This window comes from Carex rostrata, chromosome 2, assembly GCF_964058835.1.
Source record: "Carex rostrata chromosome 2, lpCarRost1.2, whole genome shotgun sequence".
NCBI lineage: Eukaryota > Viridiplantae > Streptophyta > Magnoliopsida > Poales > Cyperaceae > Carex > Carex rostrata.
In genome coordinates, this window is record NC_135919.1 from 3,240,730 (window position 1) to 3,255,218 (window position 14,489).

The window sequence follows — 14,489 nt, forward strand, 5'->3', positions numbered from 1 at the left end:
TCAACCCCTAATTAGGACATCTCAAATTGAATCGGATATTGGTATGAAGGACTTAATCGTGAAGTACCGATATTCGAAGATAGGAGAGACTAACAAGAACTGTATGGTCTAGATAACTAAGGTGAAGGACCTAACCGTGAAGTCCGAATTATCTAGGCACGTTATTAATTCACGAATGTGGCCCTTTTTAACATATTAGGTTAGAAATCTCATCAAATCAAATATGAATTCAAACAAACCGAGTAGATAGAATTAGCAAGGGATTGTAGACCGAAAGCCCCTAGATCTTCTCAAACTTGAAAGCAACAAAAACTTTCATTTTTCTCTTTACTTTCCTTTATTACATTTATTTGTTTAAAACTCATCTCTTTCGAATATTGAACCTAAACTTAAAATTATTAGAAACCCCCCCCCCCCCCCCCAATTCTACTTTATTCTACTTTACTTTTCCTTATTATCTGAAATTATTTGATAAAGTTTAAGCTAAGTGTCTAACATACTCCATGTGAATCGACACCTAGATACTACAAGGATAGGTTGTGTGTTTGCAACTAACATTTCTTTGAGTATTAAAGATAACAAATTTAAAGACAAAAAGAGTATAAATCTAACACAATTCCCTATATATCAAAAATACTCGTCAATATAATATGAAACTTAAATTATCAGTCTACAAAAATAACCTCACCATCCAAATGTTGGAATTCACAGAGCAATATATATAATATGAAACTTAAATTATCTCCAAAATATGTTACCATTGGAGTTTGTGGTTTTGTTTTCGGCATCATCTTCAGTGTTATCCCTGCAAAAAGAAATAATAAATGATATATAAACAAAAGCTGCATTGTAAAAGTTTGATAACCATGAAATTTGATAAAATACTTATCAAAATTCTAAATTAAAATTGTAAATACATTCTTGCTAATTTGAATAGACTATGTATAAAATTAATGTAATTTAAAAATGCTTGATTATCGATAAAGTGCAAATCCTTAACTTTTCAAATTGCTTCTTGTAGGAGCATCGTTAGTTTTTTTTTTTAGCTAATGAAACAAAAGGAAATCTTATAAAGATAACCAATAAAAGAGTGCTTACCATTTTTCTTTCTTAATGACATGCAAAGCCAACGATTTTGTACGATTTTTATGATTTCTAAGGGTTTCGCACAAACTCAATTGAAGCTCTCGGTCGAAACTGCCAATGAGTGATACATCTTTGAGCATTGGTAGCTTCACGATGCCATGAATGTTGCGGGTTCGGTTATGAAACAAGACCCACTTGAACACTTCTAGGCTAGGTGCTGCACCTTCCTCAAAGCTTATGGTTCGTATGGCATCGCAACACACGACCAACACTCGAAGGGCGTTGAATTCGTCTTTGCGGAGAACTAGTTCACGTTCACGGAATGAATCTAAGTTGAGTTTAAGGCAGAGAAGACTCCGGATTCCCCCGAGTAATTTAAGATCACCACTCCCAAGATGGGTATGAGAAAGAGTGATTTTGGTTAGGCGTCTATGGTTGGCAACCCATTGAGGCAGCCTCCCTAAATGGCCCCTTAGGTTGAGGCTCTCGAGATTCTGAGGTTGAATGCACAGGTACTCGAGAAAATCGAGTGAACCCCCCTCACGCTCATCCCAAACTGAAAGCGAGTGGAGTGAGGCACTCAACATCATAATTGAGATGCACAAAGGCTTGGAGTTTAGATTTTCCTCACGAATAACGAGACCCAACTTTTTCAGTTGGGTCAGTTCATGCACGGCATGCAATATTTTGGAGGCTTTCGTGGCATTTACACGTGTCAATGTCTGGAGCGCTTGCATTCCATTTATCTCAATAGGCACCTCGACTGCCCTTGAACATGGAATAAAGCTAGCACTAGTGGTCCTTTCTGGCTTATAAACATAACCGGCAAGCAGATGTTTTAGACGGTCGAGGCAAAGAATGCCACGAGGCACCTTCTTAATTTTTGTTTGCCTTATATCCAGTGTTTCTAAGAGCTTGAGTTTCCCTATTTTCTTAGGAATGTGATTAACATCTGTATTCCTAAGACTAAGGAATCTCAGCTGAACAAACTTGCATAGCTTATCCAATTCTCTGTTGCTAAGGCCTTTGCAACCTTCTAAATCAAGAAAGGTTAACCATTTAGGTTTTCTAGAAAAGAGCTTCTCTTTGACAAAGTCAAGTCCAGCAGAGGGATTGATATTGTAAAGTTCAAAAACAGCAGGATCGGGATTTGGGACTTGTTGTTCACTGTCTGGGTTCACAGTTTCAGGATCTGGCACTGGTTTGTTATTGCCTGGGTTAACACTTTCCGGATTTGGCACTTTTCCGTTCTCGATTAGGCTTGTACCGTTATTGTCACGTTTCACTTGTGATTGGTTATCACCTAGATTTGTACCGGGAATCGGTACTGGAGCAATGAACTCCTTGAACACACCATTAATTAGACACCTTCGTATATTGCCTCTGGGATGTACACTTTCAGGTTCGATAATGCACCTACTTATAAGCTCGTTAAAATAGCTTTCCGCCACTTCTTCTACGCTCAAACCTTTTTCCGGTTTTATAAAACCTTTAGCTATCCACCGCCTCATTAATTTTTTTCTATTAATTGCATAATGCTCTGGAAGATTTCTGAGATCCTGAGAACACTGCTGCAGCCAAGGGGGAAGATATTCGCTCCAGCAGTATTTGAGCAGTATTTCTTTGGTTCTGTCCTCTTGATCAGTGAACCTCTCGTATACTGACAACAAATCAATCTCCATCATAAGAAGCCAGCCCATTTCCATGTCCACACTTGCGAGGGCACCACATATGCACTTCAGAGCCAGTGGCACGGGGCAAGTATGTAATATTGCCTTTCTCACCTTGCCCCAGTAGTCACTGTGAGCCCTTTCTAGTCTATCATTAGATAACAGCTCAATGATCAATTTGTCGAGTTGTTCCACTGGTAATTGCTGCATATCATATCTTTCTCTTGCCCGGTAATGGATGTCGCGGCAGCACTCTTCTGCCACATTCTCTTTGCGAGTAGTCACTACTACTCTACCTTGATTCGTACCAGGCAAAGCATCTTTTATTGTTTGCCAATGTTCCACGGACCATAACGAATCCAAGACAATGAGATACCTGCACAAGTGATTGTACCAAATTTATTCAAGAAAGATTCTTCATTAGTTGTTGTTATTTTTGAATACCTGTTGCTGCTAAAACGTTATTCATGAATCTAAAGTAAACTCTAGAAAAGCTTTAGACAGAAACCGGTTATGAATTAAGATTCTAAAAACTAAGAAGTACCGATCATTCGCCAACTCTGCGCGCAACTTGTCTGATAGCCGGTTCACATCATACTCTTTGATCCCTTGGAGGGGACTCTTCGTGACTTGCCTCAGAATTTCCTCTAGAACCCGCTTCATGTCAGGTTTATCTGAAACCGTTACCCAAGCAGCGGTTGTGATGATCCTGGCAAAATTGTGGTTCCTCCTGCGGTACACCATTCGTGCAAGAGCAGTTTTACCAGACCCAGCGGATCCAACAATGACTAGCATAAACCCATCTTCAGTTGCTACTTTCTTACAAATCTCGTGCGTGTCACCATTGTGGATGCCCGCCAGTGCACCCTCCGCCACCAATTGGTTGTACTGGACCAGATCAGTGTCTCTTTTGCTGGTGACCCAAGTCGATTCAGGGTTTTTGATCTCCATAAGTACAGTTGTGGTGTTGTACGTTGTACTGTACCTTGAATGCCGCTCGCTAACTTCCTTTGCTCTGCTCTTCAGCGCCTGTCATCAGAATAAATCTTTAGCCAACATCTATGATTTAATTCTTCACAAAAATTAAACTAAAATGACTAGTTAATAATTTTGTTCATGAAAGAACCTATGCAAGTAAACCTAGGACAGTTAAAAAGTATGGACCCTCTATGTTAATTAATTAAGTACCACACTGTGACTTTGAGTGATTCAAGCTCTCACGGTCTCACCTTCCATTTTTATGCAAGTTCAAGCTCTCTTCTCACACACACACACATGCATACATACACAGACCTGTATACCCTTAGAAATACGGTATCGGGTCGACAAAGAGCAGATGTAGTGCAACACAGCTGCAGAAAGCCCACGGCCGGGTCGTATACCGAGCTTTTCTCTGAACTCATCGGTGCATAGCTCAGCATCACAGGCAACCGTAAGCACCTGGAGCATCCAGACCTTTGACTGCTGGTTGAGGTGGCCCGAGCTGAGCATGTCCTGCAGCACTGCATTCATGCTCATCAACTCGTCCCGGATGAACTGGATGTCCTGACGAACGGTCCCCACGAGCAGAGCTTCGCCCCATAGAAAGGATCCCAGCTTCCCCAAGCTGCTCTTCAGGGCATTCTCGGCATATCCTGCCACCGCCGTCTCCATTTCTTGCACTGTCTCTCTTAGTTTGTGTTAGTTGAAATGTGAGATCTGAATTTTCAAACTGTGTGGTGGTTTAGTTTAATCCGTGGAGGTCAACTATATGTGCAGATCTAGCCTTTGTTAATTTGTTTATGATTTTGTTATTTTTATAAGATCTGAGGAGAAATATCTTTCATTCAATCTTAACTTAATTGGTACTATTTCTAATTCCTACTAGCAATTAATGTTATGTTTAGGGTTTAGGGTTTATTAGAGCTAGGTTACGACTAGTTAGAATAAAATCTCTCCAATATAGATTAGAGCTGGCATTTGCCTATCTTCTTTTCTAACATGCATATTGTTGTTTTTATTTAATTAGCACGATATATATTTTTTAAGAGAAAAATCAGCGAGGGGCAAACATGTATGAAGCTCCATGCATTAACAGTAAACTACACTATATATATCAAGTTATCAACTGAATTAATTAAGAAAAACAAAACAAAACAAATTCACCCCGGATCTGCCGTTGATCAGTTGACTTTACTATGTAGTAAATTAAATTATTATCTCCATGATCATGCTTGCCAAAGACAGAGGATTTCTCATCCTCTATTGCACAACACATGTTGCATATATAGCACACGGATTGTCTAACTTAAGTGGACACGACTCGATCCGAATGGATTGTTAGGCACAAACTTAGATGTCTCAATAAGAATAGTTGGCTTAATTATGATTAAGCTCCGCTAGCTCATTAATCCTAATTAAGACATTATACTCAATTATACGATTTGAGTATCCTTAACTTTCTTAAATTTCCCTTTCTCTCAAGAATATATGATCCCGATGAAATGATTCGGACGTTCTAAACGGTATCGAGCCTTGCCAATATTGACAATATCCTCCGTTAGGATGATCATTATTTAGATGTCCCGACAGTTCGATTGCTCAAATGATAAGAATTGAGTACCCTTAACTTCATTAGATTCCTCTTTCTTGTTTAAATGCTGATATGATTCGGATGTTTTAACGACATATGTCTTATGATTTGATTCGGACGTTCCAGAACATTAACTTTTTTTATCTCGTTTTAGAAGGTGGCAAGAACAAATCCAATATCCAGTGAAGCTATATGAAAAATGAGGGCTTTCCCCCACCTTTTACTCGAGAAGAAGTAACAGAACACAAAAGTAACATTACTTTACCAAATTAGGGACATTGTTCTATGATTCTATCTAGAAGTCTAGAACAAGCCCGCAAACAGTTTCTGTGGTGTTTAGGGAAACAGCATAAAAGTTAAAAATTTAAACCATGCTTCTATTAGTTGAGTCATGTGGCTTGATTATATATGGATCTGTTAAAACCAAACTGTTAGTGTCTTTACTGTAACTTTGGCTGAAAAAGCATGGCACCTAGCAAACCGATGCAGTGGCACCTATCTTTTTGTAATTCTAATTTAAACATTTTTTTTTTTGTAATTCTAACTGCATCGGTTTTCAAAAATATAAATTTTGATCTCTAAGCACATTTTTAATATGGAGATCATGATTCGAAATCTCTCAAAATTACAGCCTGCATTTGCCTATCTTTTTTTCTTAGCATATATATATTGCTAATTTTATTTAATAATTTAAGAGAAAAGTCAGCAAGGGGCAAACATGTGAAGCTCCATTAACATAATAAAATATATATAAAGGGAGAAGCATATTGTAATTTTAATAATTTTGAAAATTTGTGTATCGTTGTATCTTAATCATATCGTACATGATAAAGGCAACATTCTCACATATCAAGAAATAACATTTGGTTTAGTGGTAAATGTACATGGTCTCTATAGATTATCTTGGATTTGCAATTTGAATTTATCTCTCAGAATTTGAATTTATCTTACATTTGGCTTTGCAATTTGAATTTATCTCTCGGAATGTGTACAGTCCACTTCGAATAGATTATCTTGGATTCGAATCAGACGGTCCTGATTTAAAACCCAAATTTTTGAGTGACTTTACTGGATCTAAATTCTTAAATAGTTGGGTGGCTTGACTCTCCAAAACCTTAACTAAAAAAAAAAAATCTCACATCTCAATTTTGTGCAGCTTGGTTGGAGTATGTATTTGCTAATTTCATAAGATGTGAATATTTATCTATTTAAATTAATCACATTAAATCTAATGTGACCTTTAAGAGAAAAAAAAAATTCAAATTTGAGTTAGATTCAAATTGGATGGATGGCTCTTAAGTAACAAGGTTATGGCTTCCACTACAAGAAAATGTTTTATAATAGTGGGAAAAAAAAGACCAATCTTATGAGTGTCTATGGTACTATCCATATCACAGGTTGGTCCGTAATACTAAGTAATATTTATGTTTTTAAAATTCTAACTGTCGATCCGAACCATTTAACATAATTCCCATATGAATATGTATTTGCAGACCGAATTTTATATTTTTTAGAATTTTTTTAATATATTTTAAGATAGGTAGAAAATCACTTGATCTGAAAATCCTGAACCATCCAAAAACAATGATTTTCTACCTATCTTAAAAATTAGTACAAAAAATTCTAAAAAATATAAAATTTGATCTACATGTACATATTCATATAAAAATTATTTTTAACGGTTTGGATCGATCGTTAGAATTTATAAACAAAAATATTGATTCGTATTACAGACCAAATCGTGATATGCATAGTTCCATATACACTCACTCAAATATAAATAGAAGATATTTGAGAAAGTCAACGACTTTGGCAGGACAAGTCATGCATGTGATATTTTTATATGATGTAAGAGACAGCTTAATCTTGTAAAAGTATGAAAATATCCCACATCTAGTAGCTTATGTTTATTAGGGCCGAAAACATTCATTTATTAAGCTAGTTAGTCATTTCCTGTTCTTGCTTAATCAGTAAACATGAGGAGCTGGATGTAGATAGGGATATCAACGGGTATGATACAGGTTGGGTGGAGGCATTTTCATATCCGTATCTGTTATGATTGATAACGAAATTTTTTTTTTTACTATTACTCATTTTTTCAAATACTGTACATGTCGGATAAACAAATAAAAAAGTGCTATTGACATCTTGATTTGTATTTTCGATAAATTAAATATCTTTTTTTTAAAAAATATTAAATAATAATGAATATAACTAATTTGTATTATGAAAATTTAATAAAATACAAAACTTTATTGTATCATATATCATCTTCATACAAATATATATTTATATATAAATAATTTTATTTTAAAAAAATATCTTGTATGATAACGGATAAGATAACGAAAAAAAATCATTACTCTTACTTATACCCAATAAGCTAACAAAAAAAATTCTTACTTTTACCTATATTTTCATATAGATAAGAATCAAATAGATAAAAGGATACATTGACACCATGAATATCACATCCTCTCCAATACTGTATAAGGGAATCTTTTACAATTAATGAATCTGGACCGTTCTTTTTAACATGACAGAATCTCAAAGCCTAATAATACTGCCCTTCTATGCTAGCCCGAATGTCCATCCACTACATCATGTAGATGTGCGAACTGAACTCCACTAATTAAACAAGTGAATTAATTAATTAATCAAATAAAGGAGGGTAGACCTCGAGATCAGCCATTGAGATTTGACTAACGAATTAAATATAATTAAGCAGTGGCACTATGTCATGAACTCTAAATACTAGACTATATATCAAGTAATTAATTAGAACAAAATAAAATATCAAGTTGACGTTATGTAGTAGAATTATTTTCTCCATGTTAATGCTTGCATGCGTTCTGCCACAAATTAATGCATATATAGCGGATGGATTGTAATTACATTTTGAAAAGGAGTTTTAAAATATTTGTGCAGCACGAATTTTAAATGGTCATTCTCGGGAGCAACGCAACAGGCAACATGCACCCAAGATTTCAATAATTCAATTGCATCCCACAAAATTACGAGAAGACGTTAAAAATTAGGGGGAATTTCACGTATACCCCTCAAAGACTTCAATATTACGTATTTCCTCTTCTAAACATTAAAATTACATACTTTTCCCTCTAAACTTCAAAAACTTACAAATTTATCCATTTTATTGTCTTTTATATTAAAACTTATTCTAAATTTATAAAATACCATTTTACACATCAAACACCTCATCAAACTCAAATTTGAATCTGAAGAGTTCCTCTACAGTCCAAAAATAATTTAAAAGTATCCACATTCCATAGCTCCTAAGCATTACTCATTTAAAAATATCTCCATTACATACTTTGGTCAATTGAAAATACAAATTAATATTAAAAAAAACGGACCCGAATTTTGATTTTTGTTTTTGATAAAATATTTTTCAAAAAAAAAAAAAACAACAATAAGTACAACAAATTAATTTGTATTATAAAATCATGGATCGTCTTCATACAAATATATATATATATATATATATATATAGAGTAAAGCTAGGGTGTGATGTGCTCACCAAGAGAGTTTGGTGATCACAACTTCAAAAGTATATCGAACCAACTTCAAATGTCGAATCCAAACCGTTGAAATCTATGTACTTCATGAGTGATGCATGTACATGCAAAATTTTGAAAGTTTCGAGTTTATTTACTACAAGGTCAAGCGGTCAAAGAAATGATAACAATTAAATATATAAAACAACTTATAAATTAACTTATAAAATGTTCATTCCTTTGACCGCTTGACCTTGTAGCAAATAAACTCGAAACTTTCAAAATTTTGCGTGTACATGCATCACTCATGAAGTACATGGATTTCAACGGTTTGGATTCGATATTTGAAGTCGATATGATATACTTTTGGAGTTGTGCTCACCAAACTCTCTTGGTGAGCACATCACACCCTAGCTTTACTCTATATATATATATATATATAGAGTAAGGCTATGCTACTTCGCGAATTAAACAGGTTGTTTTAATTAGCGCTCATATCTCTAGTTTCAAAGTCCAAATAACCAATCCAAACCATTAGATGTTTAATCTATATTAAAATGTGCTTGGAGATCAAATTTTACATTTTTTGGAATTTTTTACTATTTATTAAGATGGTTTGAAAATCGCTGTTTTTTAATGGTGCAAAATTTTAATAAAAACAGCGATTTTCAAACCATCTTAATAAATAGTACAAAAATTCCAAAAAATATAAAATTTGGTCTCTAAGCACATTTTAATATAGATTAAACATCTAACGGTTTGGATCAGCTATTTGGACTTTGAAACTAGATATATGAGCGCGAATTAAAACAACCCGTTTAATTCACGAAGTAGCGTAGCTTTACTCTCTCTCTCTCTCTCTCTCTCTCTATATATATATATAGAGAGTTAGGCTGGGGTGCTATGGATAGCATAGTGGTCTCCCGTGCTACGGCTCAATATTCAAGTTTTCAAAATCCAAACGGTCGATCCGAACCGTTCATCTTATTCTCCATATTAATATCTGCTTGGAGACCAAATTTTATAATTTTATGAATTTTTTTACTATTTATTAAGCCACTTTGAAAATCACTAATCCAACGGTTTTACTGTTTTGTGCAGCCACCGTTGGATCAACAATTTTGTAAAATACTTAATAAATAGTAAAAAAATTCAGAAAAATGTAAAATTTGGTATCCAAGCAGATATTAATATGGAGAATAAGATGAACGGTTCAGATCGACCGTTTGGATTTTGAAAACTCGAATATTGAGCCGTAGCATAGAGGCCTCTATGCTATCCATAGCACCCCAGCCTAACTCATATATATATATGTATGTATGTATGTATATAATTTTATTTTTAAAAATTATCTTATACAATAAAGATAAGATAACATAGAACAATTGTTACCTTTACCCATACTCGATAAGCTAACAAAAAAAATAAAAATTACTCTTACTCGTGTTTTTCGAAACGATACGGATCAGGTAAACGAATAAAAAGGTGCCACTGACAACCCTACATCATGTGTAGATGTGCGAACTGAACTGGACTAATTAATCAAGTGAATTAATTAATTAATCAAATAAATTATGGAGGGTAGACCTAGTGTATGAATAAAACCCGTTAAGGGTATACCCGCCCGTACCCGCCCGTACCCGCCAGCTAGGGTACCCGTGCCCGAGCCCGGGTATGGGTCGGGTACTCGGGTATGCGGGTACGGGCAAAAATCGGACCGGACCCGTTATTTTGGACCAATACCCGACCATACCCTACCCGAGTTTACCCGTACCCGACTAAACCCGTACCCGTATACCCGAGTTACTGTTCATCCCATTTCAAAATTCAAAAATTCTGATTTTTTCCCCCCCAAACCAACAAAAAAAACCAGAAAAAAAGGAAAAAACCAGAAAAAAACCAGAAAAAAACCAAAAAAAACCAAAAAAAACAAAAAAACCAGAAAAAAAAACAGCAAAAAAAAAATAAATAAATAAATACCCGTACCCGCCCTACCCGTACCCGTACCCGCCTTACCCGTCAAGGGTACACGGGTAAGGGTATAGGGCGGGTAGGGTATGGTTTTTGAAAACTATACCCGCCATACCCGTACCCGAATACCCTTCTACCCGAGTATACCCGTACCCGAGTTGTACCCGTACCCGAGTCGGGTATACCCGGGGTACCCGTACCCGCCCGAGTATTAGAACACTAGGTAGACCTCGAGATCTGACATTGAGATTTTACTAACAAATTAAATATAATTAAGGCAGCTGGCACTGTGTCATGAACTCTAAGAACTAGACTATATCAAGTAATTAAAACAAAATAAAATAAAATATCAAGTTGACTTACTATATGTTAAGTATTAGAAGAGAGGGTTCAAATACACTCAAATTTTTGTGCACTCAAATGCATTCTATCTTTCAAATCCTTTTTTTCCGTTTTCAAAGTCCGAATAGTCAATCCGAACCGTTAGATGCGATATATATATTAAGATGTGCTTGGAGACCAAATTTTATATTTTTTTTGGAATTGTTTTACTATTTTTTAAGTCACTTTGAAAATCGCTGATTTTATATTTTCTGGACCATTGGATCAGCAATTTTCAAAGTGGTTTAATAAATAGTAAAAAAATTCCAAAAAATGTAAAATTTGGTCTCCAAGCACATCTTAATATATAGATCGCATCTAATGGTTCAGATTGACTATTCAGACTTTGAAAACAGAGAAAAAAGATTTGAAAAATAGGATGCATTTGGGTGCACAAAAATTTGGGTGCATTTGAACCCTCTTATTTTTTTCTATGTGAATATGCTTGCATTCAATCTTTTCAAGATTTTTTTGATAAATTTAGATGTTTGCCCATTATAACATTATGATTTAGATATTTTCCATTAAAATTTAAAACTTAGTTATTTCCTCATCTAAACTCACATAATATACCTCATTACATACTTTAATCAATTAAAAATATAAATTAAATAAACACTAACATGTCAGTTTTACCCTTGTGTGTGCACTTCTCTTCCCTGCTATTAGTGTTATTAAAACTTAATTGAACCGGTGATTAAACAAAACAAAAAACAGATCCGGATCCTTAACCCGTTTAACTCTCTAAACGGTTTAACCAACTGATTATCCTATAAAAACATGGATCCTTATCCATGTTTAAATTGTACCAAATTAGGTACATAATTAGGTAGAGATAGATTAGAAATAGTTGCGAAGTGTTCTTGTAACACCCCGATAATATATAATTTTTCAAATATATATACTTTGGATCTTTATATAATATTTATGAATTCCAAGGTTTAATTTACAAAAATGAAAACTTTAGAAAGAAAAAATGATGTGGCATTTGTGGACAGGTGGCCCCCATGCATGAATGATCTCCACTCCTAAACCGACCTCTATACACTCAATTTCTTAAATTAATTCAATCTCTTCTTTAATTAACATAAAATCAAATGAAATAGGAGGGAAAAAAAAGAAAGAGAGAAAGAGGAAATGTGAAGGAAAATTAGAGAAAATAAAAATATGATATTGAGTCTTGTCCGATTGGAATTCCGGCTACGTCGCGTTGATTCTAAACAGTCGTTGCAGTTCGATTTGAAATTCTAGATTATTCACTATCAGGTAATCGGAATTCTCTATAATCTGTGTTTTCGTTTTGTTTAGTTGAATTGCATTTTGAATTGGATGATTGAATTGGGTATCGGATTATGATGCATATTTAAAGGGATAGCGGGTCTGTGGTTCGAATTTGATTTATGAAATGATATGATTGTGTGAAAGGAAATAATATGGATATTGTGTGACTTGTTTTATTGATAATTCAAACCCAGGTGCTATCGCCCGTTAAATATGTATTCATAATTTGATTTGAATTTGTGTGGATTAATCCAGTTTGGTTGAATAGTTGTTTAAATAAGTCAATTATAGAGAAGCGTGTCGTTAAATAACCGGTTACTGAGCTTTGTAGCTGACTCTGTATTTTTTGTTTTTTTGCCACGTAGATTGATGGGACGATGGATGGATGTAAATGTGCCTCTCTTGTTGCGATCCCCAGCCCGACGACGGGGTAGTGACAGTTCTATACTATGTATAAATTGTACCTTGTTCTGTTTTTTAACCAATATATCAGTCGACAGCAATTACCGTCAACCATCAAAAATAAAAAAACATGGATCTTTATCCATTCACTTTAATTCTTTCTTTTCTTCCAATTCTCACAGTCAATCGCCATTATCCATTTATCCCCCACTGGAACGACTACACAGTGTAGAGGGAGCGAAAGAAAAGGGGCAAATACTGCCCTTTCTATATCTCATTACCTCTTTCCAGTACTCGAGAGGTGGAATTTGCTTTTTGTCAGATGGAGGAGAAGAAAGTTTTATTTTTTATTTTTTAGGGCATGGCTGGGCCTAGTTTTATCTGTCTGCAATTTTGATATTATATTTCGGCCATGTCTGGGCCTAGTTTATTTATCTTCAATTTTTATATTATTTTTGGGCTGGGCTTAGATTTATCTATCTTTATTTTTTATATTCTTGTTGGGCCGTGGATGGGCCTTATTTTATCTTTCTTTAATTTTTTTATATATATAGTCCTCCGCGAGAGATTGTCGGTAAAGCAGCAAAATTTTGTGTGAAGTTGTCAAGTACAAGCGATTTTTTATTTTTTTAATATTAAATAGTTTGGTGACTTAATTTCAAAACTTTAATATAAAGAGAAACTTTTTTTTTCAACAGTTTAAAACCTCTTAACTATGTACAAATTGAACTTGAAAAAAAATAAAAATAAAAATTTTCGAAATTTTTCTTTTACATTTTTTTTGGGTTCTTTTTTATTCTTTATTGCACTGAATCATTTCTGAATTATATCTAAATCACGAATTTTTGGTCCAGCCGAACCGAATCCGAACTATTCATTTGTCATTGTGGTTACATGAACCATTTCTCAAACGTGCTCACGGATTGTCACATGGAAAACGCAACAGAGATTCTCTTTCTGTAAACTAACTGTCAGTCTGCCGTGATTTTTATTGATAGGAAAATTGAAAAACAAAATATTAAAAACGAGAATGGGTCCGTGAAAATTTTAAAAACAGGAAGGGGTACACGGCCCATGGCGTCCCTGGGACGCCATGCCAAATTCAAGTCCGACGAAAAAAAAAAAAATTTTGAAAAACCAGGGACGCCATGCTATTTTTAATCTCCATGGGACGCCATGGCATACCCCAGCCCAAGAATTTCAGCAGAAAAAAATATATATATATTAAATTCTAGGGACGCCATGGCATACCGAGTCCCATATACATAGGGCTGTCAAAAAAGCTTGCAGCTCGTGGCTCGCTCGGTAGTGGACCGAGCTGTTAACGAGCCATCTCGGCTCAGACTCGGGCCAAAATAAACGAGCTAAGCCAGGGGTCAGCTCGGACCGGGCCAACTCGGCTCGTTAAGCTACAGTGGATTTAGGGTTTAGTCCCGTATAATTTTAAGTCCAGTCCCATTTTCAAAGGCGCAATTATGCAAAATTGATGTATTTTCGGCTTGGGAAGAAAGGATATGGGCTTTAGTTGCTTGAAGATGTGCCTGCTGGACAATTTCTTAAATTTTTTTAATGTGATTTCTTATTTTTTTATTTTTGAATTTGTATAATAGC

At 34.9% G+C, this 14,489-nt stretch overlaps 1 protein-coding gene across 1 annotated transcript; it reads right to left on the reverse strand.

Annotated features, from left to right (window-relative positions):
- Positions 1-681: 681 nt before the first annotated feature.
- Positions 682-4,518, reverse strand: LOC144566988 (disease resistance protein Pik-2-like). The gene is made up of 5 exons (XM_078317017.1): positions 4,050-4,518; positions 3,301-3,785; positions 2,354-3,132; positions 1,099-2,299; positions 682-805 (listed from the first exon to the last, which is right to left on the reverse strand). The coding sequence occupies exons 1-5, from the start codon at positions 4,407-4,409 to the stop codon at positions 739-741; spliced, it is 2,892 nt and encodes a 963-aa protein (XP_078173143.1). The 5' UTR covers positions 4,410-4,518; the 3' UTR covers positions 682-738.
- Positions 4,519-14,489: the final 9,971 nt, after the last annotated feature.